This window comes from Simochromis diagramma, unplaced genomic scaffold (assembly GCF_900408965.1).
Source record: "Simochromis diagramma unplaced genomic scaffold, fSimDia1.1 OVJJ01000374.1, whole genome shotgun sequence".
NCBI lineage: Eukaryota > Metazoa > Chordata > Actinopteri > Cichliformes > Cichlidae > Simochromis > Simochromis diagramma.
The window spans coordinates 77220-103865 of NW_024386743.1; the positions used below are offsets into that span (position 1 = coordinate 77220).

The window sequence follows — 26646 nt, forward strand, 5'->3', positions numbered from 1 at the left end:
TTCAAATGTGTCCCGTTACTAAGTTGTGCACTTGACGACTGTCAGATCCACATAAGACGCCTGCAGTCACGGGGCATGTATGTACGACCCTGCTGCTCCACACCAGCAGTGGTTTTGGTTGTTTTCTTGTCTGGAGCGTTTACATCTACGTTAACATAGTGCGACTGTCTTCCTGGAGTTTGCCAAAAATAACAGAGCAGCACAGTTGAGCTTTACAAAGTCACAAATCTGTGGTTGTGTATGGACAGGACCAAAGTGGACATGTTTGCTATAATGTGCAGTATAAAATCAAACGCTGTTGCTAAACATAAAGCATGTGTTTCTTTTTAAAGCTGTGCCAGAAATCGTGGAACAACGGTTTATGCTGTTAAAATGTTGATAAAGTGTTTATAATGAATTCAATAAACACATCTTTAACTTTGCCATCCTTTGCTAAGCTTTTCAATTCCCTCACTGGGACTTTCATGTGCACTGACTTCATTTTAATCCAGTTTATTTACCTCCTCAACATGTCCTGAAGTTCTCCAGAGGCCTGGTAATGAGATAGTCATGTGATTCAGGTGTGTTGGCCCAGGTTGAGCTCTGTAACCTGCAGGACACCAGCTCCGCCCCTGCACTGCCATCTAAGATGACAGCAGGTCCACTTCATGATTAGCCGTAATTAGCTAAATGTTTAGGCTAGGCAGGAATCGGGTTGTGTTCTTGAGTAAGATTTCAGACCACGTGAGGCGTTTTCATGAAGAGGGGCATGTGGCAGCACATGATGACCTATATAAGCATTCGATCAAACGTTGGGGATTGGAGTTGCAGTTGGAGCGGTGCTCACTTGTTGTGCTTCACCTCGAGTGCAGCCCAGTATAGTCTATGGTCATATGGTTTTGTGTGTGTGTTTGGTAACTGTGTGGCATTTATGTGTTACTCTAAATCTTCATGATATCCATCTTCACTTGTACAAGTGAAGAATCCTTTGTTGTTCTTTCTTTGATTGTTGTTGTTTTTGATGCAGTTTTTTTTATGGGAATGGGTTTGAGCCAAGTCAGTTACATGCACATGTGAGGCACTGATGTCACTGGGATGAAATCGATGTAATATAGAACAAATATGTACAAAAGTGCTCACACAAGCTGCTTGACAGTAAAGCTGAACATTCTTTACTGATGTCCTTTTTCTGGTACTTGACTCTACAAACACAGTGAAATTACTCAGTAAATGACTGATGTATTATCAGCTGTCCTGGTAGAGACTGAACACTCTACATTTACTGAAAGCAAAGAACTCTGCTCATTTAAGCTGCTGATATTTCCTTTGGCAGGTGATGATAATGCAGGAGGGCTCAACCTCCTGTTTGGCTCCACCTTAAGCTGGCAACACTTCCCAACAGCTCTGACACAAAGAAAAGCAAAGGCTTACTGCGTCCAAGGTCAGTGTCTCTGCTCTTTTCCTTGTTAGCTTATAGCACTGCTGCTACAAAGGTCGCTCGTTTTGCAGCAAAGACCAGCTGCTGCAAAAAAGTATGAAATATGTTTTTTAAACCTCAGGGTGATGTCCTGCTTGTACTGCACTAAACGCTTTGCCTGTCAGGGCCTGGAGCCTCTCCCAGGGTGCACCGGTGTTTGGTACTAATTTTATTTATTTTGTTTTAGATGAATCACTAAACTACAATATTGTTAGTTGATATACTTAATTTAAAAAGTAAAAAAAATCAATCAATAAATAATAATATGGTGGTAAAGTTTATATATGCTAAAAGCTTGTTGCTAGGCAACGTGATTATGTCATAATGTGTATAATTGAGCTGTGGTGAACAGAACTGAGATGGTGTTTGTATGTGGATAAGAGTTTTCTCTGTATCTGTTATTATAGGATATACTGTACAATGTAAAGCTTGTTGTGATTTGGCTGTATGAATAAATTGAATTGAACTTCTTAGCAGGAATGTGCCTGAATCATCAGAGCTGCTGTCATTAGACGTATCAGAAGAACTAGTTCTTTAATGTTAACGTTTTAATTGGTGCCCAATGGGAGAATATTGTGTCTCCCATACGCAGTCGTCTGCCAGCAAATGGCAAAGCAGCCGTCGCTTATAAAACCAGGCCTGTTATTGTTACTCACTGCTGAAGTGCAAAAGAATGAGATCGCAGATACAAGACGTGAGCTTTCTCCGAAGGTGGGCTTTTGCTTTGTGATAGGGTGACGAGTTCAAGAGGGACTCGGACTGCAGTCGATGTCCTTCTACATCGAAAGGAGCCATTGAGTCGGCTGCCGCCGGGGTGAGGTGTTCAGGGCGTGGCCTTCTGGAGGCGGTCCCAGGAGAGGTTGCTTCTCGGGCTGGCTTGGGAATGTCTCTGTGTTTCCTTGGATAAACTGAAGAAGGTGGTTGTTGTGAGGGAGCTGTGGGCTTCTTCACTATATTTTTCATTTGCACTGTTTCTAGCCTTTCTAGCCTACCCAAGCCATCCTGGGTTTCATGTGAGGCGCTCTGCAAACCAAAGTCATTATTGATATATTTATTTTAATGCAACGACCCGTCAGAGGAAATGGATGATCATTTATGGTGTTTCTATGAATTGCATCAATGTGCATCATTAATAGTAGGGCTTGCCACAAACGATTATTTTGATAGTCGACTAGTCACCGATTATTTTTGCGATTAGTCGACTAATCAGATCATCATCCATTGGACGTAAAACGTACAGCTTATTGCACCAGCAGCATTCTGCTCTTATATAACTATCATTAGCTTACAGCTTTAAGTGTTTAAGGTCTGTGCTAACTAAAGTAAAGACAAGATGATAGTTTATTAAATTTTAATGAAGTTTGCAGGTTGTTTCAGTGAAGTTTTACTAAACTCCTTGCTATCTAAAAATATAACAGGACACCGGAGTAAATTCTCAGCATCTCACACTTCTGATAATCAGCTGTTCTGCTTGATGTTTATTCAGCTGTGTAAAAACTATAACTTTAATCTCAGCCAAACCGATTTACTCAGGAACAAATAAAATACTAAAAAAAAGCAAAACAATAACATTTTTTAAGTTATCTAAGTGACTCATATATATTTAACCTGAGTAGCGAAAGACGGCGGTGGGTTTGAAAACGATTTGCGGGGAGTCCGGTGTTCTCACGGCTCTAGTGAGCCTAGCCCCCGGCTAGCTATCGAGCTAGTGGGTAACAGACGTCTCCGAAAACGTCGGAGCGCTTTTGAAAATATGTGGTGTCCTGATAAACTGAGCCGATATTTGAGGTTTACACAGCTACATTCTCACCTGAAAATATGTTAAACGTTTATTTTGTGACCCAGAAAGAATAATAAGAGTAACATTAAACCTAACTAGCTGCCGCCATTGTTGGAAACTAAGCTGGGCCGCGCTATGAATTCTGGGACACAGCTGCTTCTTCTTCTTCGGGGTTTAACGGCAGCTGGCATCCTTGTACATGCAGTGCTGCCATCTTCTGTTTCAGTCCGTTATTACACTCTTAAATCCTACTACTTATTCCTGCGTCTTTTGTGATCTTACAAAGCTTCAAATGACGCGTCGACTATTAAATCAGTCGTCGACGGTTTTGATAGTCGACGTAATCGTGACTAGTCGACTAATCGTGGCAGCCCTAATTAATAATGCAACAGCACAATGTGCCAACAGTGTATTCGTTTGTCATATTTAATAGTGCATGAACATCTTTAGTAGTAAGTTATCTCACATCATATTTAACCTTTAGATGAGAGACTGGACCCTTACAGTCTTCCACAGGTGGGTCCACAAATGTTCAAATCAATGTGTTTTATGCCACCTGTGTTATTTTGGTTACTAGTAACCAATGTTGTGCTTAATGTTTGAAATATTTTCTTTTTAACGTTTTAAACATTTTTTTTAACCATTTTTAAAATGGGCAAAAGCTGAAATAATTCCTCAGCAGCAAAGATGTCATCGTCCGTTGGTGTTATATGCATGAGTACATCAGTGTATGTGGTAAGTTTTAAAATTTAAATGGCATGATATCCAAATCATGTTTTATAGCTGGAAATGAAAACCAGAACAAATGCTGTTTAAAAGCAACCCCCCCCCCTCTAGCAGGTTAGTTTGGAGCCTCTGATGCAGCTGAGGGTTACCATCAGGTTACCTGTTTCTGTTCTGGGTTTAGTCTGGTGTTGGAGGATAACGTGTTCATCATGCACGATGTGAGACGCCACACAGCTGAGCAGCATTTACAGTGTTTTGTCCATTATACAGCCCTCAAACTGAACCCACAGTGTGTTGCAGTGTTTCTTAGTTTCACAGCAGCCGTTTGGCTTTCCTCGTTTAGTCGGCTTAGAAATGAGTGGCCAGGAACATCCCTCATTTTTCTGAGATTGTTTGGATCCACTTTATAATATCTGACGTACATCAGAATGTCAGGGGCCGAAGATTTACCCGTGTGGATGTTTGTGGACAAAGAAACAGATATTTAGTGTTTTTACAGTAATACAGCATCAGTGTTTCGCTGTACAGTTGATCATTGCAGTGTTTGTCAGCCAATATTGGGACACTGCGTGAAATGTAAATAAAAACTGAATGCACTGATTTAGAACTCATATTTACTCAGAAAACTTGGTTTAAACTATGAAAATGTAGAAAGATATTAGCAACACATTAGCAAACAGAATCAGCTGATCTGTTCCACACTTTGTGTTTTTGTTTCGCCCAATCAGCTTGGTTTCAACATCAGCGTGAGGGACAGGATTAGAGCCAATCACCTGTTCAGATTATGATCCCACAGACTGGGACGAAACCACACCTGAGCAGTGTGACTGCTTCCTTCATAAAGGAGGCGTCTTGAAGCTGTACTATCAATAAAGGTTTTTGTACAAGTTTCAGTTGGTGTGTTCAGCACTTTTCCCTGCATTGTTTTTCATTACTGTGCATAACTTAATATGTGCACGTGTATGATGGCTTTGCATGTGTGGACTGAGTGGGTTTCATGTCCACGGCACCTTTAAAAACATCTTTGCTTGTAAAATCGGTGGCGTGTTCGATACTGTATCAGCTGACAGCGGTATGGTCTCATTAGCGCCCTGACAGCGCGAGGAGCTTCCCTTTGGCTTGTGCCTGAACATTCTGAGCTTTACGTGTTTTTTCCCGTGTAGCTTCAGTCTTTCTTTCTCTTTTGTTATTGTTTTGCTTGATGTCACTTTTCATCTACAGCTACTTAAATATCCGACGCTACTATCTGATCTCCTGTGTTTGTTTCAATCTGCAGGATGGCTCTACAGGAAACACTTTCCTCATCATGGCCACAACCACCAGCACTGACAACAGCAGCATCTCCAAACTCCACAAGCCATTTAAGGACCATATAGACAAGACCCCAAAGATTTAAAAGACCCCAAAAGTGCCTTCAGGGACTCGGGCTGGGAACCCGGAAAAGCCCCCAAAGAATCTTCCAGGAAACCCAAAGAGAACCAGCCACTTAGAGAGATCAATCCTAAGATGGGCTTCAAGCAGCCCAAGTCTTTGTCTAAGGAGCGTAGGACTGAGGGGATAACTCATGCGTCGAGGTTAAACAAGCGCTTGTCCGCCTCGAAGGTGACGATCACGGGACCAAAAGACGCAAAAAGGGGTTTGTGAATTCCTCGGAAATGCAGATTTCAGAGTTGGACGCTCCGTGTTTGGATAAGAAACTACTGAGAGACAGATCGCAGCTGCACAGCAGTAAGCTACGAGCAGAAAGCGAGGACGCAGACCTCAGGAGCGTGTCCACGCTGCCGCCATTCCAGGACCTGGTCGATGCTAATGACTCTGATATGGAGGACCAGTCTGCCAGATCGGATGTGAGTAAACGTGACGCTTTACTGTCGTTACAGCTGGGAATGAGCTCATCTACTGGCTCTGCTACATAGGTACAAGTATAAGGCACATCTTCTCCTTGATGTGTATAAACAACCACCAGGGATGGTTTGGGGGGGCACAGTAAACCTGGTGGAAGTTCAGGTGCGTTCGTCTGCACATTGATTGGTTTGGGAGCAAACAGCTGATGATGATGTCGAGCATCTAACAGAGTGTCTGCGTCTTCTTCAAACCCGCCAAATTAGGAAAATGCTGCAGCTTCATGAACAGGCTGACATTTGACCTTGTTGCCATGCCCACGCTGGTTTGCAGAGAGCCTCCCCATAAAGAAGTTTTAAAGCCAAATCACAGACGAGAAAGATTTATGGTTTTACAGCACCTGAGGAGAAACGAGGGCCGTAAATAGCACAGCTCCTCTTTAATTCTTTTAGCTTTGAAAGAATCAAATGGCTGCGTGTTTGTGCTTCACAGCATTTCTTTCTGCAGCAGTTTTTATTTCTGTTGTCAGTGATTGTATGAAGTGCAGCTCTTTCATGCATCGTTCTCTGCCGCGTGGTTAGTCAAAGGAGTTCTCACAGAGTGGCACCGAAACCTGTGTTTTTGTCATGAAAGCAGCTTTGGGGTGGGGGCTGCTGCTGCTACTGGTTGTAAAAAGCATGTGGGGTGACAAATTCCAGGCATTTGATTGTGCCCAGGCTAGCAACCCTGGTGGGCCTGAGGCGACACAGCCCAGCGCTCCCATTGCTTCATCTTTGATCTCAGAGTTTGGGAGTGAGTGCTCGGATAAAAACGGCAGAGAAGGAACGCGGACGAGGTGATGACATGAAGGAAGGGAAACTGGGTGTGGCCTCCGACCAGCACACGTCTGTTTAAAACGAATCTGTTTTATTTCCATGGCGCCGCATCGTCAAGGCGCTTTGTGCTGGATGGTCAGGACCCCACAGAGATGCTGGTGTCTCAGGATGCTGACGATGTCACACTGGTGACGTTCTGGTGACAGATAAATTTAGTAAAAGAAAGTTTATCATCTATTTGATTTAAGTGTCCACTCATCATCATCACACAGCACGAAGAACATTTAATTATGGAAGAGTGTCTAAAAATTCAAACATGATAAAATAATATCTTTGAATGACAGTATTCATGTTATCCTGAGTCTGTTTTTCTACATTCAGCTGTTTTAATCACATCCCATATTTGTTTGCTCTTCATGAGATGTCGTCTGCTGCTGTGGACAATCCTCTCACTCTTATTTTCAAACTGAAATGAGTGCCAGCCATCTGTTGTCATTAGCTTTGCAGGTTAGCGGGATTCATTATTGTAGGCTGAACAGATCACAGATGGGATATTGATCTGTGACAGTGGACGCGTGGAGGAGCGAGCAGGTTGCTCGCTGTGCAGAGCAGCGGGGGAACCGTAGCTGAACCCATTGTTGGGAACTAATCAGAGGAAATCCAGAGCAGATGAATCGGATGGTTCGAGCGTGAGGAGCAGAGCTGAGGCAGAGCGCTGCGAGCTGTGGATGTGAGAGCGGCTGCAGGCATCAACTTTTCCCACTTTGTTCCCCGTGGTTTCTAAACTAGACCGTCAGACAGTTTCCTGGATGTGCTGTCGGTTTATTGTCTCTTGATGTGATTGGGTTTGCTTACTTGGAGTAAAGGAGAACAAAAGCCGTAAACAGGAGTGCCGGTCAGATTTATGACACTTTGAAGAAGCCTGTAAACCAGCAGAGCAGCTGTGCGCTCTTTCTCTCACGTTTCTCCTCACCATGTTTTGCACTGTGAAGGTTTCCTTATGTATCTGTGCATGTACATTGAAACACGTTTAAACGTGCACTGTCATTGTTTAAGTCCACATCTCAGTCGATCTGAAAGAGTCAAACATCCTCACTCTGGGCTGTGTGAGCCTCTGCTGCCTGTGGGCAGATGCTGCTTCAAGAAAGGGTTTAAAAGAACGATTTTCATTTTTGGCTTTTATGAATCCAAACTACAGACGTGTCAAACACAAACATGGACATGAAGGGAAGGACTGTGTGGAAATGTCAACACACACTGTTTCATTTGAACTGTGTGTGCTGTTATAAAAGGTACTGCTTCAACCTTGAACATTTACACAAAAATCTAATTTTCTCTTGATGCTTTGCCGACCCAACAGACGATGGATGGCACTATGAAACCTCCTGTTGGAGCTTCTCTTTTTCCAACTAATGTCAGGACAGATAGTTCTGACATTAGTTGGAAAAAGACATCCAGTGCTCTCTGCAGCCTCGTTTGTTTTATGTTTGTATTTGTTGAAAATAAATACAAACCTTGATAAATAAACATATTTTTAATAAAGAGAGTCCCCCTCACTGTAACTCTTAATTTCTGTCCCTTGGAGGTGGTTTGAAAGCCGAACGTGTTCAAAGTGGGAACACTGGTGAGTCCAGGTTGGTCCACTCCTGCTGGGTTTGGTCTTCTTTCAGCACATACATAATAATAACAGTAAATGGTAAATGGCCTGTATTGTATAGCGCTTTTCTAGTCCCTAAGGACCCCAAAGCACTTCACACATCCAGTCATCCACCCATTCACACACTGGTGATGGCAGCTACATTGTAGCCACAGCCACCCTGGGGGGCACTGACAGAGGCGATGGTGTTGGACACTGGTGCCACCGGACCCTCTGACCACCACCAGTAGGCAACGGCCCAAGGACACAACGACCGAGACTGTCGGAGCCGGGGCTCGAATAGTATTCATTTGCTTCTGTGTTTGCAGAACCGCCACATTCAGTCAAACAGCAGTTTGAGTCATATTTTTATCATTAATCGCTGCCTGTTTCTCTTCTTCCTCCCAGTCTGAGCAGCCCAGTCCAGCGGGTTCCAGCTCCAGTTCAAGCTTTGCTCCCACACCCCACAAACGACAAGGTAACCGACTCGGACCGTGCACACAAGTTACAAAGTTTAGTTTGTGCTGTTTGTTAGTGACACTAACATCATACGTGACACTTGCAGTCAAAGCGATGTAACCAATAACCTGCAGCGCTTTGATTTGTTTGTTTTCGTGATTAGATTTATATCATGAGTGCCACGTGAAATTAAACATAATCGTGAGCAAATGATTTAAACTGTACAGGCACATGTGTTCAGTGCCATTCAGCAAACAGCCGCCTCGCACACATGCGTGTGCTCAGCAGCACCGTAGAAGAATTGAATTCACTTTTTAATGACTTTTCTTTTCAACAAATCAACAACAGCACAGGACAAAGGGGGGTGGGTGGTGGGGTGTTGAGATGTAATCAGATAAATCTGGAATATTAACTGTGATAACAACAATTATCCTAATAGATCTTCAGCTGCTTGTTGGGAGAATCTGGGAGAGGAAAACTAACGTGAGCACAAAGTGTCTGAATGTTTTCCCATCGTCACTTTCCACGATGCACAGAGGACAGGGCTGGGGTGATGTCAGGATGTGACGAGACTATAGTGAGTCCAACTGTTATGTTACACAGGTGGAAGTATTCAGTCTGGCAGTGTGAAGCTTAAACAGTGTTTTTTAACATCACTTTAGGTCCAGCTGACACAAACTTATCACACTCACTGATAGAAATCAAAGAAAGCAAAATGATGCGTCCAACAGTCTGTTGTCATGCAAGCGTAACACCAAGTACACAGTGTAGCCTACACATATTGTGTGCCCTGTAGAGACTGTGGTATGGTTGTCATAAGGTTGCTACACTGTTTGGATTAAACGCTGCTTAGCAGCAGGATCGATATTGAACAGTGTTGTTTCACCGCCTCCAGCTGACACGCAGCACCCCTGCACACAGGCAGACACACAACCTCTTTCCTCACTACGACACATGTAGCTGACATTCACACAATGCACAGCACTCAGCAAAACTCCAATGTAAAGAAAACTGAAGTGTTACACAGTTACCATAATCGTTAACCTGCTTGGTGGGAATTTAACATGCTCACGATTTGAGATAATTCGCTGTTATCATTAAAGTGGACATGAAACTCTACATGTATGAAGGCTAATTTACACCACTGAGCCCTGCTCTCAAAGGTAACGCTGTCTGTGCAGCTCGATTTAAGAAGTAAGTGCTTAAAGTTTAAGTTTATATAACACGTTTACCGACATCAGCATGTGATGTCACTGGGTTGGTTCGTTTATGTTAGCTTACTAGTAGCTCGGACCATGCCTCTCCTCAGCCAGGGCTCAGCTATTGCCCATTGTTGGAAGTGGGTGGACCGAGTCCCTGACGCCCATGCAGGACTTGCCAATGAGTCTTGTACTATACCATGCTGGTATAGCCAGACCTTGAATTTGCCTGGTATGCCTGAACCTGCATCTTATGTAGCCACTCTACATCGTGCTCCTGCAGTGGATGAACTCTCATTTCCAGCCCGGTGGCACAGACTTTCCCGGGAAGGCTGAGGAGAGTGATCCCTCCTACATATTCTAATATGAACCTTTTATTATTGTAAAATGGAAGCATTAACTAGCTGTGTATATCATATTGTCTGCAATCATACTGGTACAAATTCTTACGTGATACAAAACTGTCGTACTGAGATATCATTGCTATAGCAACACCAGGTAGTTATGATCCCTAGTGCATGCAATTAAGAGACAAGCCTGGGCATGTCTGGGAGTGAGAGCCACATGTGTCAGTCTGCAGTGGAGCAACTTCAGGAACCTCCAACAATCACAGTGCTCTGCAAACATATGCAAGAACCTGTTTCAGCCCTTCAGGTGAAAAAACTGTGCGCTACAGTCAGGCTGTGTGTGGGGAGACATTAGCTGCTGGTGTCATGTGACCCAAATGTAAACAAATGACTCCACCAAGTGTGGCTGAAGGACGTCATGTGACAGGAACAGCAAACAGTGGATGAAAGTTACTGATACAGTACATGGTGCAAGACCAAAGCAGCAGGTTAAAAAGCTCAACTCATGACCCAACATCCCAGGTAGAAGAGAGTCTTCAGTTTTATTGTGAAAATATTGTGCAGGTTCCTAAAGAGTCACAAGGTTAAGTTACTTTAGTTACTGTTTAACAAAAGTTTCCAGGCCAAACTACGACTAACACCAACCCTGTTTCTGTACTACATTTGACTTATTCTGTGTTGCAGTGCCGTGCCACCTTAACGCTGCTGCAAACGGCACTGTGTGTCATCAGTGACAGTAGCTCATTGGAAGCAATCATGGGATGCCCTTCATTTAATCAAACTTAGAAATGCTGCAGAAAATATCTTTTTGTGTAAATGATCAGAAACATTATTACCACAAATCTTCTTAAAGTATCACTTTGAGCCTGTAAACAAACGGGCACAGCCCTGGTTTATAAACTTTTACTTTGAGTCGGTTCAGAAAGTTGAAGACGTCGTAAGAGAGGCTGCTAAATCATTTTGAGATTGAAGAGCATGAAAGAATCATGTTGTTTTCCTGAGCAATGAGAACAATTGAAAACCAGAGAGGAATGTTTGAACCAGAGCTGTAAGTCAGCTATGTAGAGTTCGAGATGTGTGCATGTTCCTTTTGAAAGTCAGATCACCAGTCCACATTTGCTGAGCTTTACAGTACCAACGTCACAATCTGCTGCTTTCTGCTTGTATTCCTGAGGTTTAAACTGCAATGACTGAGGCTTTATTGAACTGTTCCACTCAGTGCTTGGCCCGCTGCAGTCAGTGATGCAGGATCTGCACTCGGACGACGACGACGATTCAGAGGACGACAACGACGACGTGGATTCAGACACGGATCGAGCAGCACACCTCGCACACCACCAGCACAGGTTAGTAACCCGAGGGCAGCTTCTCGAATGGCTGAACCAGACACTAGTTTAGTTTCATAGAGCTGTGTGCAGACATTGGTAATGACTGCCTTCTAACCAGGATATTGCTATTATGAGGGCTACTTTGTATCTCACATGTTTGTGCAGTAGAGCCAGCCTTTAACAACAAACCTGTAAAATGATGAAGAGCCGCCATTTAAATCTTGGTTAAAATTGCTTGGGACAGTTTCTAAAGGTTCTTTCAACGTGCCTTTTATTAACTTTTCAAGTATTTCATGTAAGCTCTTTCCAACTCTCTCCACCATCCTGTTGGTGGAGGCGTGCCGTCAACCTTGGCCAAAAAGCATGACTTAACCAGATCGTCTCCGTCTCCAACAGTTGACCGGTTTTCTATCATCTATGCCAGGGGTGGGCAATTCCAGGCCTCGAGGGCCGGTGTCCTGCAGGTTTTAGATGTGTCCTTGATCCAACACAGCTGATTCAAATGGATACATGACCTCCTCATGATGTCCTGAAGTTCTCCAGAGGCCTGGGAATGAACTAATCATGTGATTCAGGTGTGTTGACCCAGGGTGAGATCTAAAACCTGCAGGACACCGGCCCTCGAGGCCTGGAGTTGGACACCCCTGATCTAGCAGGCCCCTCCCTGACACTGATTCTGCGAGAGTCCTCTTCATGTTAAAGACCGTCCTTCGTCCCCACTCTCTCAGATGCATGGGGGATTTTTCATTGTTAGCCGGTTTTTAGCTAACAGCTGAGACAACAGTTTTAATGTCTTTATTCTTTGTGACTTCATACTTAGGATTAGTTTAAGTGATGGCAGCAGAAGTGACAGCTCCTCCCATTCCCCGCTGTCGTGCAGTGAGGCCCCGCCCTTATTAAAGTCTACTAATAACCAGGTAATCGTATCAGTAATATACTGGCTTATGTCTTAGATCAGCATGATTGAAAGCCACAGTATCCAGGTGTGTGCGTGACCCTGGGTGACTCTTTGCTCTTCTGTCTGTCAGATAGTGGAAGTAAAAAGTCCCACCAAGCAGAGCAAGCAAGACAAAAGCATGGAGTGTGATAAGGTGAGAACGAGTGTCTTTGGTTTTAGAAACAGTGCGTGTAATGTGGAGTAGACTAGTAAATATTCTGAAATATGGAAAGTGTTGTTATGTCTTGGGGTTTGTTACCATCAGCCACTGCTACATCATGACAGCCGTCTTTGCTGTGTGCTTTTCAGGTTACCTGGATGAGCTGGTGGAGCTGCATAAAAGACTAATGACACTAAGAGAAGGTCACATACTGCAACAGGTGAGCTGATGTCAGCAGTGTCCGATACGTCCATCAGACACAAACCCACTTCTACAAAGTTTCCGTGTCAGATGTAAAAGCTGAATTCAGTGATTTTCAGATCTCAGATTTTATTCGCACGGTTTAAATCGACCAGTTTAGGAAACACGTTAGCGCAGGTCGAAGCTCTCTTCTGATTGGCCAGCTGAGAGCGTGCTGTGCCTGCAGCAGATGACTGCATAAAGAAATCTGCTTGTTTAAAATAAATATTAGACCTTAGACGAAATAATAATGATGAAGTAGTAATGTAGAACTGTTAGTTAATAGTTTGCAGACTTTACTTTGACCTGTGCCCACCACTCTCACTTTCTGTCTTGCAGATTGTAAACCTGATTGAAGAGACCGGACACTTCCACATTACAAACACTACGTTTGACTTTGACCTTTGCTCTTTGGACAGAAGTACAGTAAGGAAGCTGCAGAGCTATCTCGGGACGTCCTGAGGCACACAGCAGTTGGTTGCTGGATCCGAGCCTCTGACTCGTCCTGAATCAGTTCCAGCTGTAGTTGGCGTGTCTAAACCTCACAGTGGGTCCAGCCTGCTGCTTCGACCCCCCTGAACAAAGAGTTCACCCTGCTGCAGAAATCGGGGGTAGATGTACGAGATCAGGACGTCAGCAGGCAACAATCTGAAAACTTGATATGAAGGGTTGGTGGGTGGGAGTGATTCTGCTGCCATGTATGTTGTTGTTTATCGTGACAAGTGCACGATCAACTTTGCCTTACAACATTGTACGTCTTATTTATTAAATTTAATTTGCAGGTGTGTGTGTGCGTGTGTGTTGGGTGGAAAAAAGTGAAACAGGACTTTGAAGAGCTCTATAAGGCACAAGTCTGACCAGTAACACTACTCTGCTTCGGTCTCCGATCAGATATCCGATTCACTCATTTCCCTGGGATCAAACAGCATCCGCACAGATGCATCTCTGTTGTTCTGTTTTGTTGTGTGCGACCTCACAGTTTGCAAAGACGTGTGAAATATGAAGAAGAATCCAGCAGGAGGTCTGGATACAAAGTGACACATCATGGCGAGCGTGCTGAGTTGAGAGCGCCGTCGTCTGAAAACTAAAAGTTGAGAAGTTTCTCCAGTTTGTTCTGGAGTTAAAGCTTTAAAAAAAACTTTATTTGTAAGTGTGTCTTTATTAAAGCCACCTTTATGCAAACTCTGAACTTTGAATCCACTGGAGCATTACAAAAATCTTTGGCCTCGTCTCCTGCTGAAAGTGTCCTTCCTACATAGGAGTGTAGGGAGCACATTAACATAAAGGTCCTTCTGAGAATAAAGTGGAAATGTGCAGATTAAGTTATTGCAACTAAACCTGATCCTGAAGGCATTTCACCAGCTCACAGTGCAGCCATGGCACTTAAAACTGTCATCGCCACATTTCAGTGTTTTTCTCTAAATAGATTTTTTGACTTTATTCTCCAAAATGATCGATATTGTTTTTTTAATCTTACTGTGGTCCTGTTACTCGGCTCTACAAAGTGAACTCATTTTACCAGCTTTAAATACCAGATGAACTCATGTCGGCTGCTTTAAAAACCTGTTAATGTTGTTTAAACAGCAGGGCATGAATGGCTGCTCGCCTGTGCTGAGCACTCATCTTTGGTACAGGAGAGCTGCCTCTCAGGAGGTCCTGCCCACTGACCTGAAACTTCATTTCTTAAGCTTGTGCTTCTGATCATCTGCCTAAGCACAGATCATGGGTTCAGTTGGTTCAGGATGTTTGTACACAAAGATTCACTAACACGTGGAGTTATACAACCGACCCAAAACCTGCAGGAGGAGCCGTTAACAGGTACTCTGAGGTGTGGATGTGTTTCACCTGTTAAATCAAAGCTCAGCATGAGACGAGGCCTTTCTTGGAGTCGCCACAGGGACACGTGACAGTCTGATGAGGATGATTCCGTATTTTGAGGATCGAATGAACCATAAATGTTCTGTATGATGTGCAGATCGCACACATGTGGATGAGCTGGTTTTTGTATGTGCGTCTGCAGTAGCTGTGTACACTGTGCACAAATTGTGGTGTCAGGCCCAAATGTTTGCTGTGTGCATCTTACAGCAGCCTCTGATCATTAGTTCAAAATATCAGCTTTTAGCTCCACCTAGTGGTAGCATGTTAAAACTGCTGCACAGCTCCCTGAAGTGGGAAATCCACAGTTAAATGATTTATCTCATCTTTATTCACTGCTTATATTAAGTTAATGTGAATGACGCATACAGAGCCCTGCCTTTGGTTCAAGCAGACTCACTCCACGATTCCGTGACCATCGTTACCCCCAAAGTCGATGTGTTTGCCTAAAAACATGTAAAATGTTGTTTCCTGGTTAAAGCAGTCACAGGACATCCCTCCGTACAGGAAGCTAAAATAGACTGATTGCCCCCTATTGGCTGTTAGTACAGGCCGACAGCCTCACCCTTCTGTACTACACCTTAAAATAATAGAAACTCATCAATGACACTAATAAAAATGTGATTATCTGACCAGTTTTTGATGTGATGCTTTATAAACAGTGCGTTTCGTTATGGCTGACAGCTGCAGAGGCCCCTGTTTAGATTACAGTAACTGTTCTGCATCCTTAAAGCTAACCTGCCTGTTCCAACAACAAACTTTAGTGCAGCTGCTAAACTGTAGTGATGCACTCAGAGCCTGGAGACCCAGGCTGGTAAAATCAGTTCCCTCGTTTCCTACAAGCAAAAGTAGTTTGGGGTTTTTTGGACTGCCTTCATGTTCCTGCAGCTGGAGGATTGGTACCTTCTGTATTTAATTCCATAACAGAATCTGAGGCCATGGTCCTCAGCACGAAAAGGGTGGAGTGCCCACTCCAGGTCACCCCACCCACAGTGGGCTGATCTCTTAGATGGACATTAACACCCCCCACACCTCGTCAGGTTTTCCAACTGCTTTGTGGATAAGACGTCTTGGACGATCATCTTGGGTGTTGCAGGAAACAGCAGGATGTTTCATCCCGGGGATGGAGGTGCCATGTTTCTGCTGATGTTCTAAATGAGCTCATCTGCACAGCATAGTGGAAGCATGTGCTAGGATCATTGTAGTCTCCCCTTCATGCTACCATTGCTACTGCTATTGTAATCATTTATTTAAACAGCATTATCTCTGGTGGACACGATAAAGGCTTCATTACGAGCCACGAGGGTTTTGTGTTGCTTTTTTAAACTAAAAGGGAAAGTCCCCACTGAGACTCCTTTAAGCCATTCTCGTTTGAGAAAATGTAGCTGAGGGAGAGGAGCTGGGTACAAAGGAAGAATGGAACCGAGGGGTGGGAGACGCTTCAGCGGTCCGGCAAACACTTCCTCCAATAAAACTGGGAGACCTTCAAAATAACCTCCCGCAGAAGAGACACAGAGGCATCGACTGTCACACTGGCATAAGGCCAAGGAAGTGAAAAGCTGCCCACCCACCAAACCCCACCCTCACCCCCACACAAACCTCTGCACATGATGACACATCTGCCCTTCCTCACTCGTATCACTGCCTGCAGCTGTGAAGGCAGGCTGCTTGGGGAAAACACACTTCCTTCACTTCTACACATAAGCAAGTGCAGCTGACTGATTTCATCGTAAATTGTAAACAAAATAAATATGAATTCATTTAAAAAAGTGTTCTTTGAGTTTCCTTGGCATATTGTTTACAAACAAGCACAGCGGATTTATCACTGAACACAGTAGTAGCTCGATCTGCATGTTTCAAACGTAAGTAACCAAGTTCAAGCAGCCACATATAGACTCATTAGACTTTGGCTCAGTGACGTGAATCAGTTGAGATGAAGCCTTGCAGATAAAGAAGATATCCGACATCAATAACACTGTTCCTTGAGGACTGCAGTGCTAATAGGACCAATGAATGCTACTATCATCAATTTGGTTAAATGGCTAATTACTCTAAGCTGGATAACTAAGCTAATAAAATATTAACCGATGCATCTCAAAGTTGGGCCAGGGCCATCTCTACTGCTGACCATGTTAGTTTAGTTTTGGTCATCATGTGACCTGCAGTCAGCTGAGGCTGAAGCAGTGATGTGGTCACTCAGTGAAAATGCAACATCCAGATGAACAGAATACACATGCAGGGATCTCAGCTGAAACGTTTGTTCTACTGTCCATAAAATATGGAAATATGAAGTTTTACATTTTAGAGCGTTCCAGCTTTTCTTGGAATTGAGATCGTGTCACGTTATTCACCTCAAACATACAGTATGCACACTGACCCACACAGAAATAACTGCAAAGTGAAGATAATCAAAATTAAGCTATGAAATCACAAAAAAACCCAGGTTCCAGCTCACGAATAGTTTTTCCTCCTCAACTCATTCCCGTTTCTCCCAGCGGGGAAGCTGACAACAAAGTGAAGACCACCAGAGTGTACGTGGCCTGTTTGCAGAGGGATCCTCGACCTCCCAGCCATTGTCATCAAATTTGCAAAGAGCTGCCATAATTCAAACACGTGCATGGATGCTATGCTTTTGGCTCGCTCGTGTCCGTCATTTCCCCCTGTGGCCAATCATGTTGGCCTTCCTGTTGCTCTCCTGTGGAATTCTGGGTGGGGGGCATTTCTGTCTTCCTCCCTCCCCCACCCTTTTGCTCACAAAATGCATACGAATTAGCTGTTCAAAAAATTCAATCAAGTTATGTAAAGGACAAAAGCAAGCAGACTTCAAAAGGGCGGGATAAGTGGGCATGCTGCATACAAAGGCTCCAGACACTTCTTTCAGCACTCAGACCCCCTGCACCAGCAAAACGGACCCAGCCTCTTGGAACAAAGCCCGGTCCTGAACCTGGTCTTTGATTTCAGGGGTCTTGGCACTGCTCCTTCTTTGCTTTGTTCGTCTTGATGGAGCTACACTGTGTAGCAAACCGTGACCCCTGCAGCCCACCCTGTTTGCATGAGGCAGCACACACAGTCATACATGCAGACAAAGCCAAACTGCCATAAAACAGGAAGTAAGAAGAAAGCTGATAAGGGGAAAAAACCAGTGTGCTGACAATACAGCCTCATCTCTCACAGATTACAGGCACCGTGAGTGTTGCTGCTGCCTGTTCTGATAAATTAGTCATGTGTGATGGTGCGTCTGAACAAGGAAGCGGGAAGGGAAAGAAAAACCAAACTTAGATTCCCCGCTCTCCTGGAAACCGCCTCATTGTCTGTGTTGTCCAACGCTGCATTTGTTTTTTAGCATGCCAGTTTCTACTCCATTCTCAAGCTTTTATAAAAATCTAACAGCGGATATGTTTATTTAATTTACTGGGGTTGTATTTGAAGAATTACTTGCAGTAAGTAACTGTGCACTTCTGGAAACAAGAGGCACAAGACACAAGCAGTCAGCTGATCCAAAAACAGCTACAGTAAGTACAGCAGGTCAAAGGTAACGCAGGCTCTGCTTTGTTTTAGCTACTTTTACAGTTCAGCAAACTCAGACTAAACCAGATAAATCTCAAACTGACTGTTTTATTAAGGTAGAAGTCCACAAGATGTGAAAAACAGCACAGTTTTTACAACACAGCTACCACCATGCTAATGTCTGCAGCCTGTGAGCAGCCCAAATGAAGCAGCAGCATTACTTAACAATACTGTGGTAATGAGCATCGACTATATAGTTTGGGCTGACTGCGTTTGTGTGTTTGTAGGGACAGAGATGAAGAGGGAGACAGAATCAGATGAATTTTTCTGAGTGCATCCTCCACAGAGCATACACAAGAAGAAAACCATAATTATTTGTCCTCATTGTAAACAGAAGCTAAACTAAAACCACTGCAAAAGAAAACATCACAGTGAAACAGTCCAAGGACTGCCCACGGGGGATCTTATCACAGCCACAGAACGCAGCTTTAAATTGTGTAATTTAAGTGATCTCGATAGCTCTGTTTTGGAAGTTCAGTTAACGCTAGAAATGTGTTTTGGACTTTGTACATAACCACTTTTTTTTTACATTAGTAATTCCTTTTGTGCATGATTTTATATTGTTATTAATAATAAATTAATTAAAGCAACAAAACAACCTGAAGAGCCGGTTGGGAGCCGAAAGAGCCAGCTCTTTTTAGTGAGCCGAGCCGAAAGAGCTGGTTCTCTAAAGAAGAGGAGAGTCCTGGCCCCTAGCCCTGCCAGTGTAGCAGAAATGATGAGGATGATGATGCAGCAGCAGCCGTTCTTCTCTGCGTGAGTAGCTTAATGTTGTTCGTGTGTGATTTACGTTGAGTAGGCTAACCACATTATTACATTAATGCATGTAAGGTGAACTAGCAAACACCATTGTACCATGCGGCTGTCTTCTTGTTTGATGGCAGATACTCCCTTCACCCTGGCCAAAAAGGCTAAAATGACCAAAGAAAAAGTGGAAAACAGTTAAACATGAGAGGTTTTTGGACAAAGTTTGTGTTTTTTCCATTGTTTAAGCACTGCTTCCAGCCAAGAGTGATACCATATATGCCACATAGCTGCAGAAAAGGCTAACATTGTTATCTTTTTACAAAAAAACAGCTGAACATGAGGTTTTTGGACCAATTTTGTGTTCTCCATTCTTTAACCCTTGTGTGGTGTTCATATTTTTGTTACTCAGCCAGTGTTCATGGGTCTGGTGGACCCGCTAGAGTTTTGGCCTTCCAAATTAACACTATCAAACAATTTTATGTTAAATTACTCAACAGATGTTTACTTCATCCCAATTACAAGCCATATGAACAGCAAACATGGTTAATTTTTTCCCTTTACCTTTGTTAGATCACATTTATGAATTAATGTGCTTCTCTTTTTTTGGTTTTTTTTATAAAATGTTATAAAAAATAAATCAGTTATAATCAAGTGGAGTGAGTGGAAAGACACAACACATTTACACATGAAGCAATATGTTTCACAACTAAATGGGATCAGCTGCTCATCAATGGTGACATTAGGCCCAGGGTTGTAAAACAGGGAGAGGTGGTGCACACACTTATCCCACACTGTCCTGATGGCAGCTAGCTTGTCTCTCTGCCATCGAGCTGGTCTGTCGTCTCGGTTATCAAAACGGATAATCCTGGAAATTTTGTGGAAGTTTTCCACAGACATTGATGCACGGAAAGGTTCGTGCCGGTTTCTGCATCCCACAAGATTCTGTGGATTCCCCTTTGGACCTGAAAACTCCTGCAAGGATAAGAACCCCAAAGTAGGCCAATGGGGTTCGTAGATCTCCTTCCACCTCTCTCCAAAAACACACCTTCCTTCTAGATTACTGCAATCCAGAATAATTTTCTGGATGGAAATCTGGGATGAAAAGCTCAAATGAAGACTTGATGTCCTGCACATGAGTACCTGTCAGCCGTGTTGGCCCTGGCTTATCACAGTAACAGCTCTGTAGAGTGGCTCATTTCTTGGGCAAGAAGACCATTCAATTTCACCAGTTATTGACATCCATATTTCTTCACTTGCTGTCTGGTGGGCTTGTTCTGGTCCTGGAGCTGGCTGCAGATGGGGTACTCGTCTTCGTTTTGTTACTAAATGGTGCTCAACCTCATCCTCTTCTTCAAAGTCACTGTCAGACTCTGAATTTTCAGAAATGTGAAATATTCTGAAACCTCTTTGTCAACATCATCATCCGAAGCCCCTCTCTTTTCCAAAATCAATTGGATGGCCCTCGCAAGCAGATAATCTTTGCCATCGTGATCAGTTGTGATAAGAACCACACTGGCAAAGTCTTATTTATAGTATTATGCCCCTAATTTGCAGGAGGGACAGGGTATGAGAAAATAAAATTTGGATCCCTCAAGAAAGAGGGTAAAAATGTGCGGGAATGTAAGAGCAGACGTGTTGGTAGTTGAATTTTCAACAATGTTGCAACTTTGTGCGGGAGCAGGAGGGGAAGAAAACACTATCAGCAGCACCAGAAAGGAGGAAGACAGAGTGTGGGAACACAGGACCTACACTTTCAACACTTTTATTAGACCTGGGTCCAGTGTGGACCCGAACACCTTGTATGTAATGTAAATGCGTGGGGGGAGGTACAGTATGAGGTCATTGAAAATTAGTTCGGATTTATGTTCTTCACAGAAAATAAGAGCAAAAGCCAATGAATTTCAGGTTAAAAAAATAATTAATTGTTTAATTTTTCTTTTGAAAAAAAATGAAAACGGGTCTCACAGACCCGAACACCATACAAGGGTTAAGCACCAGTTCGAGCACCGTTTAAGCACCGGCACCGTTTCAAAAGTACTGGTTTGGTACTGGTATTGGATAAAACCTAAACGATACCCATCCCTACATGCTACCAATCCCAAAGTGGCAAAAAGAAAGGGAGAAAACAGGAGCTTTCTGAACAGGTGGGAGAATATGATGAAATACATTAATTTAATTTAATTTAAAATTTAATTCAGAAGGCTGCAAATACAATTTTTATTTAAGAAATGACTTCAACTGATCTGTTATTTAATTGGAATTTTGATTTTGCATGTGTGCAATATTAAGTTTATATTAGTTTTATATATTGTTTAGTATTAAGCTTTGCTTGTTCCATATTTAGTTTTTCAGCAAAACTTGTTTGAGTCCATAAGAAAAGATTCCTTGTTATATTTGGAGGAACATTTCTTTCAATGATTATTAATGTTAGCCCGCGACTTTGATCCAGTTATGAACTGGTGCAGAACTGAAGAAGCTTCTCGGATGAGAGGTGAAACGTCTTCAAATAACTTAAAGAAGTCCAGACGCTTTTCTTTGCAAGCTCCTTTGATCCAGTTATGAACTTTGGCCCACTGTATTTGAGTTTGACACCCCTGCTTTAACGCGTAAAATGAAGTGGCAAACCGTCCTGGCTTTATAATTATGATCTGTCTTTCAACAAATATTTAATTTATTACTTAGTCTCGCTGATACTCATGTAGTTTTAGGAGGCGATTTTAATTGTGTACTTGATAAACACTTGGTTAGATCCACTCAAACCTCCCAGTTGTTTAACGCTTCGACTGTTCTGAATAATAATATGTTGAGTTCTACTAACCTGTTGATGTTTGGACACTGTGTAACCCCACTGGTAGAGATTACTCTTGTTTTTCACAAGTGCACAAATCGTACTCCAGAATAGATTATTTTTTTTGCTTGATTCTAAATTGATGTCTAAAGTTGTATGCTCAACTTATCATAATATCTTGATCTTGGATCTTTAGTCCTGGACTTCTGTGGTACGAAACAACAGGGTAACTGGCGTTTTCACCCGTCACTCCTGTCTGAGACATCCTTTTACCGATTTATGAAAACTAAAATATCAGAATTCTTGGAAACTAATGATAAACAAGACGTTTCTGATTCGATTCTATGGGAAACATGCGAGGAGAAATTATTTCTTTTGAATCCTCGTTAAAAAAAGGACGCCAGAAACGCCTGCTCGAAATAGAAGCTGAATTAACACAGAACAGGACCACAAGGCCTCCTCTTGTCCCTCTTTGTTTCAAGACATCATTAAAAGGAAGTTTGAGTAAACCACAATTTTATCTTGTCAAGTAACAGACCCTTGTCCCTGCGGTGGGGGGGGGAGGCAGACCGCCCCCAACTCCGCAAGCAGCAGGGAGGCCCCACACTCCAGACCCGCAGTCGGACGGCCAACTCCTCCTCCTAGCCCCCCCCCGCTCCAGCAGGCCCGCAGAGAAACGGGGGTGAGAGCAGACTCCAAAAACCCTCCCTCCACCCGCTCATTGTAGTGTTGATGCATGTGTGTCTATGGTGCAATTAAAACCCAGGAGGGCATGGAGCTACCTGCCAAAGAGCAGCAGGTAAGCGCATAGTCCCTCCGTGTATTGTGCCCACCCCCAAGATCCTATATGTATGTGTAATGAGAGTGTGAGTAATGTGAATGTCTAAGTTGTGGGATAAAATTGAGGCAGAGGCAGCCAGAAGGGGACGGGGGGGGGGGGGGGACGGGGGGGTAGCCTCCTCTGCACCCTGGTGACATACCCCTACTCCAAGGCCCTGCATGTGTGGGTGGTTGTGGTGGAGCGGGGAGAGGGAGGCAGCTGGAGATGGGGAGGGAAGGAAGGGAGGGGCAGGTGACCCCTCCCTGGGGCCAGCTCCCCCGCTGACCCCAGTAGGCACTCCCATACTCCGCGACCCGCCAGGGAAAGGGGGCCCAGGCCCATCCAGACCGGGGCCCAGCGCAGCAGTGCCTCCCGGCCCCACAGAGCCCGGGACAGTCCACCTAACCCCACCACAGAGAAAACTGCACCCACCCCACCATCCACTCATCTTCCAGACTACATGAGACAATAGACGCCCAGGCTGAGATCTTCCTCCACCTCTCCTGTATCTCCCCCTCCTGCAGAGAGTTCCTGAGGAGAGGAAAGCTCCTGCAAGGTGTGACAATCTCCCCCACCAGTTGAAGAGCCCCCCAGGTGGCTCGACGCACCAGCGGCACCCTGCGCCAGGGATGGGCCCCCATGCACCCACCCGCCCACAACCCTGGCAACACACAAACCAGGACCCAAGGCCCCGAGGCCCGGCCAGGGCCCCAGCCCAGAGACGGAGCGCCCCCAGAACCTCACGCCCATCCCGGACCCACCCAGGGGCAGCCAGGCTACCAGGTCAGTAACCCACGTCCGTCAGCACAGACCCTCCCCTAGCCCCGCTGCACGCAGCCGCGAGGAAACAGTCACCTGAGAGCCAACAGAGCCCCTAACCGGACATGACCGCTACCCCGGGTTGAGGCCCCCCAAGGAAGATGCCTCCGGGGAACCCCCCGACGCCCTAAGCCTGTCCCTACCCCCACACCAATCACAACAGTGAAGGCGGGACCAAACTATGACCCCCCACCCCCACTAGGTGATGGAGCTGATCAAAGGAGCCCAGAGCAATTGATCTGATGTGGTGGCAGAGGCTGTATCAAGACTAATGTAATCTAATAGATAATTTCTATATTGGTTAGAATTAAGATTGTTTTTATTTTTCCAGTTCATGAGGACAGTTTTCTTGGCTATGCATAGGGCAGTGAAAACCATATGGGCTATATTCTTTTCTGAAGTGACATTATCTAAGCTGCCCAACAAACACACTAAGGGGGAAGTTGGAATGTTACATTTCAGACACTTTGATAAGTCTTCACATATCTCGCGCCAAAACTTCTGAACTGGTGGACAGAACCAAAGAGCGTGGATATAATTGTCCGGTGAATTGGTTTGGCAGTGTGAGCAGTTGTTGGAAGATGTAAAGCCCATCTTGAACATCCGATGACCTGTATAGTGCACTCTATGTAGTATTTTGTATTGTATTAATTGCAGACTGGGATTTTTTAATCAATTTAAAGGTTTTTAAGCAAATCTGAGACCAGAAGTTTTGGTCTAAGTTAACTGATAAATCTGCTTCCCACTTTGCAATAGGAAGGGATATTGATTCATCGAATTTAGAAAGTGTTCTGTATATTTTAGATAATAATTTGGGGGATTTAAGAGTAAGGAAATGTGCCGCACTTGGTGGTGTTTGTAATTCAACTTGACTGAGGTTAAATTTCTTTTTTATTATGGATTTAATTTGTTGATATTCTAAAAATCTTTTCTTGTTGATCCCATATTGTGCAACTAGTCTGTCAAATGGAATAAATTCTGTTCCCTCTAATATATGTTCTAAGTATTTAATTCCTTTACAACTCCATTCTGGGAAATTAATCATATTATTGTTTTGTAATATGTCAGGGTTGTTCCAGATAGGTGTACGTTTGCATGGGATTAATGAAGACGCCGTCAATTTTAGAAACTCCCACCATGCTGTCAGAGAGAAGCTGATGTTGATACTTTTAAAGCATTCATGTCTTTTGATGTTTGAGCTAATAAATGGTAGGTCTGAAATCTCTAGATCCTTGCATAGTGCCTGTTCAACATCTAGCCAGGGCTCATCTAAGGAGGTATGTTTTGACCATTCTGAGATGAACTGAAGCCTGTTGGCTAAGAAGTATTGGTGAAAGTTAGGCAGATCTAATCCTCCTCTATCCTTGGTTCTTTGTAGCGTTTTTAAGCTGATACGCGGGGGTTTATCTTTCCAAAGGAATTTGGAAATATATGAATCCAGAGATCTGAACCAATCTTGTGATGGTTTGTTAGGGATCATCAAAAATAAGTAATTTATTTTTGGCAAGATCATCATTTTTATAGTGGCGACCCTTCCCATGAGTGATATGGGTAAAGATTTCCATCTAGTCAGATCGCCTTCTACTTTCTTTAGAAGTGGGATGTGGTTTAATTTAGTTAAGTCTGAAAGCTTAGGAGAAACATGACAGTTTTTCTCGATTGCTTAAACACTATAACCAGGCCTCTAAACTAAAATTTCAAAACCGTAACGCTATTGTTAAAAAAGCTCACCCATTTCCCTGAACTATAAACACTATTCCCTGCTTTGACACATGACTCAAATTTGGTGAACTGTTACTGCAAAACTCTACACACAAATCCCTACATGTTACAGTGCTTACACCATGTAGTCATTTAGAAAGCACTAGCATGCAATAATGTTAACTTAAGTCAGCATAGCTTGAGCTCAATTAGCACACAATTAACCAGGTGGAAACACTAGGAGTCAAAATTTAGCACACACCAATCAGAACCTGCGATGGATAGATAAAAGGGCCAAAGTCAGCTCATTCAGGTTTGAAACAATGGATCCAAAGAGATGCAAAGGAGAGTGATTGAGGATGATCATCTTTTTCGAGGCATAAATGCCATCAGCCTCTCCACAATTGACCGCATCCTCCGAAAGAATCAATTCCGGATGAAACAGGCATACCGAGTCCCTTTCGAACGAAACTCTGACAGAGTGAAAAACCAACGTGTGGAATATGTTCAGGTATGAGTTTTGATACTGTATAAAGTATTGTGTACCATCACAGCATGGCAGTTTATGCTGCCATTTCAGCACTCTTGAACTGTGGTTCAGGGTACCGATTGACTCTACTGTGTTATGTGTTTTGCAGAGAATCTTTGAGATTGAAGGACGGCCTGTTCCCCATGAAATAATCTTTGTGGATGAGGCAGGTTTTAACCTGACCAAAAGAAGGAAAAGGGGGAGGAACATAATTGGCCATCGGGCTATTGTAAATGTCCCTGGTCAGCGTGGGGGGAATGTCACTATGTGCGCAGCCATCAGCCAACGAGGGGTACTCCACCGCCATGCCGTACTAGGACCCTATAACACTATGCTTCTCCTTGCTTTTCTTGATGGTTTAAGACAACATATGTTCCAGCTGGACTACAGGGAACCAGCACAGCCAGAGCAGCCTCACTACGTTGTTGTGTGGGATAACGTCAACTTCCATCGCGCTGCTCTGGTTCGTGACTGGTTTACCAATAACCGAAGGTTTTCTAATATCTTTCTGCCTGCATACTCTCCCTTTCTAAACCCGATAGAGGAGTTATTTTCGGCATGGCGGTGGAAAGTGTATGACCGAGAACCTTATGTCCGTGTTCACCTCCTTCAGGCCATGGAAGAGGCCTGCCTAGACATATCAGTAGATGCATGCCAGGGGTGGATCAGGCATGCAAGAGGATTTTACCCCCGCTGCCTGGCTGGGGCCAATATAGCCTGTGATGTGGATGAGATTCTCTGGCCTGACCCAGACCAAAGACAAGATGCTGAGGTGGGATAATGTTTCTGGTGTGTGTTGTACTGTATAGTACATGAATGACAATGTGCCACTGTAGAATAGAATAGAATAGAATAGAATTCAACTTTATTGTCAT

At 43.8% G+C, this 26646-nt stretch overlaps 1 protein-coding gene, 1 long non-coding RNA gene and 1 pseudogene across 2 annotated transcripts; all 3 read left to right on the plus strand.

Annotated features, from left to right (window-relative positions):
- Positions 1–5129: 5129 nt before the first annotated feature.
- On the plus strand, positions 5130–12730 carry LOC120723291 (annotated as a pseudogene).
- A 91-nt stretch (positions 12731–12821) lies between these two features.
- LOC120722752 lies at positions 12822–14114 on the plus strand. Its single transcript, XR_005693585.1, has 2 exons — positions 12822–12905; positions 13265–14114. It is a non-coding gene; the product is annotated as an uncharacterized LOC120722752 (long non-coding RNA).
- Positions 14115–25166: 11052 nt separating this feature from the next.
- On the plus strand, positions 25167–26596 carry LOC120722806. Its single transcript, XM_040013973.1, has 2 exons — positions 25167–25753; positions 25881–26596. The coding sequence occupies exons 1-2, from the start codon at positions 25580–25582 to the stop codon at positions 26550–26552; spliced, it is 846 nt and encodes a 281-aa protein (XP_039869907.1). The 5' UTR covers positions 25167–25579; the 3' UTR covers positions 26553–26596.
- Positions 26597–26646: the final 50 nt, after the last annotated feature.

Excerpts from the sequence above, each read along its gene's own strand:
- LOC120722806 (XM_040013973.1), top strand. The coding sequence starts at position 25,580 with ATGCAAAGGAGAGTGATTGAGGATGATCATCTTTTTCGAGGCATAAAT. Across the intron at positions 25,754-25,880 it reads AACGTGTGGAATATGTTCAG|AGAATCTTTGAGATTGAAGG; the intron begins GTATGAGTTTTG and ends TGTGTTTTGCAG.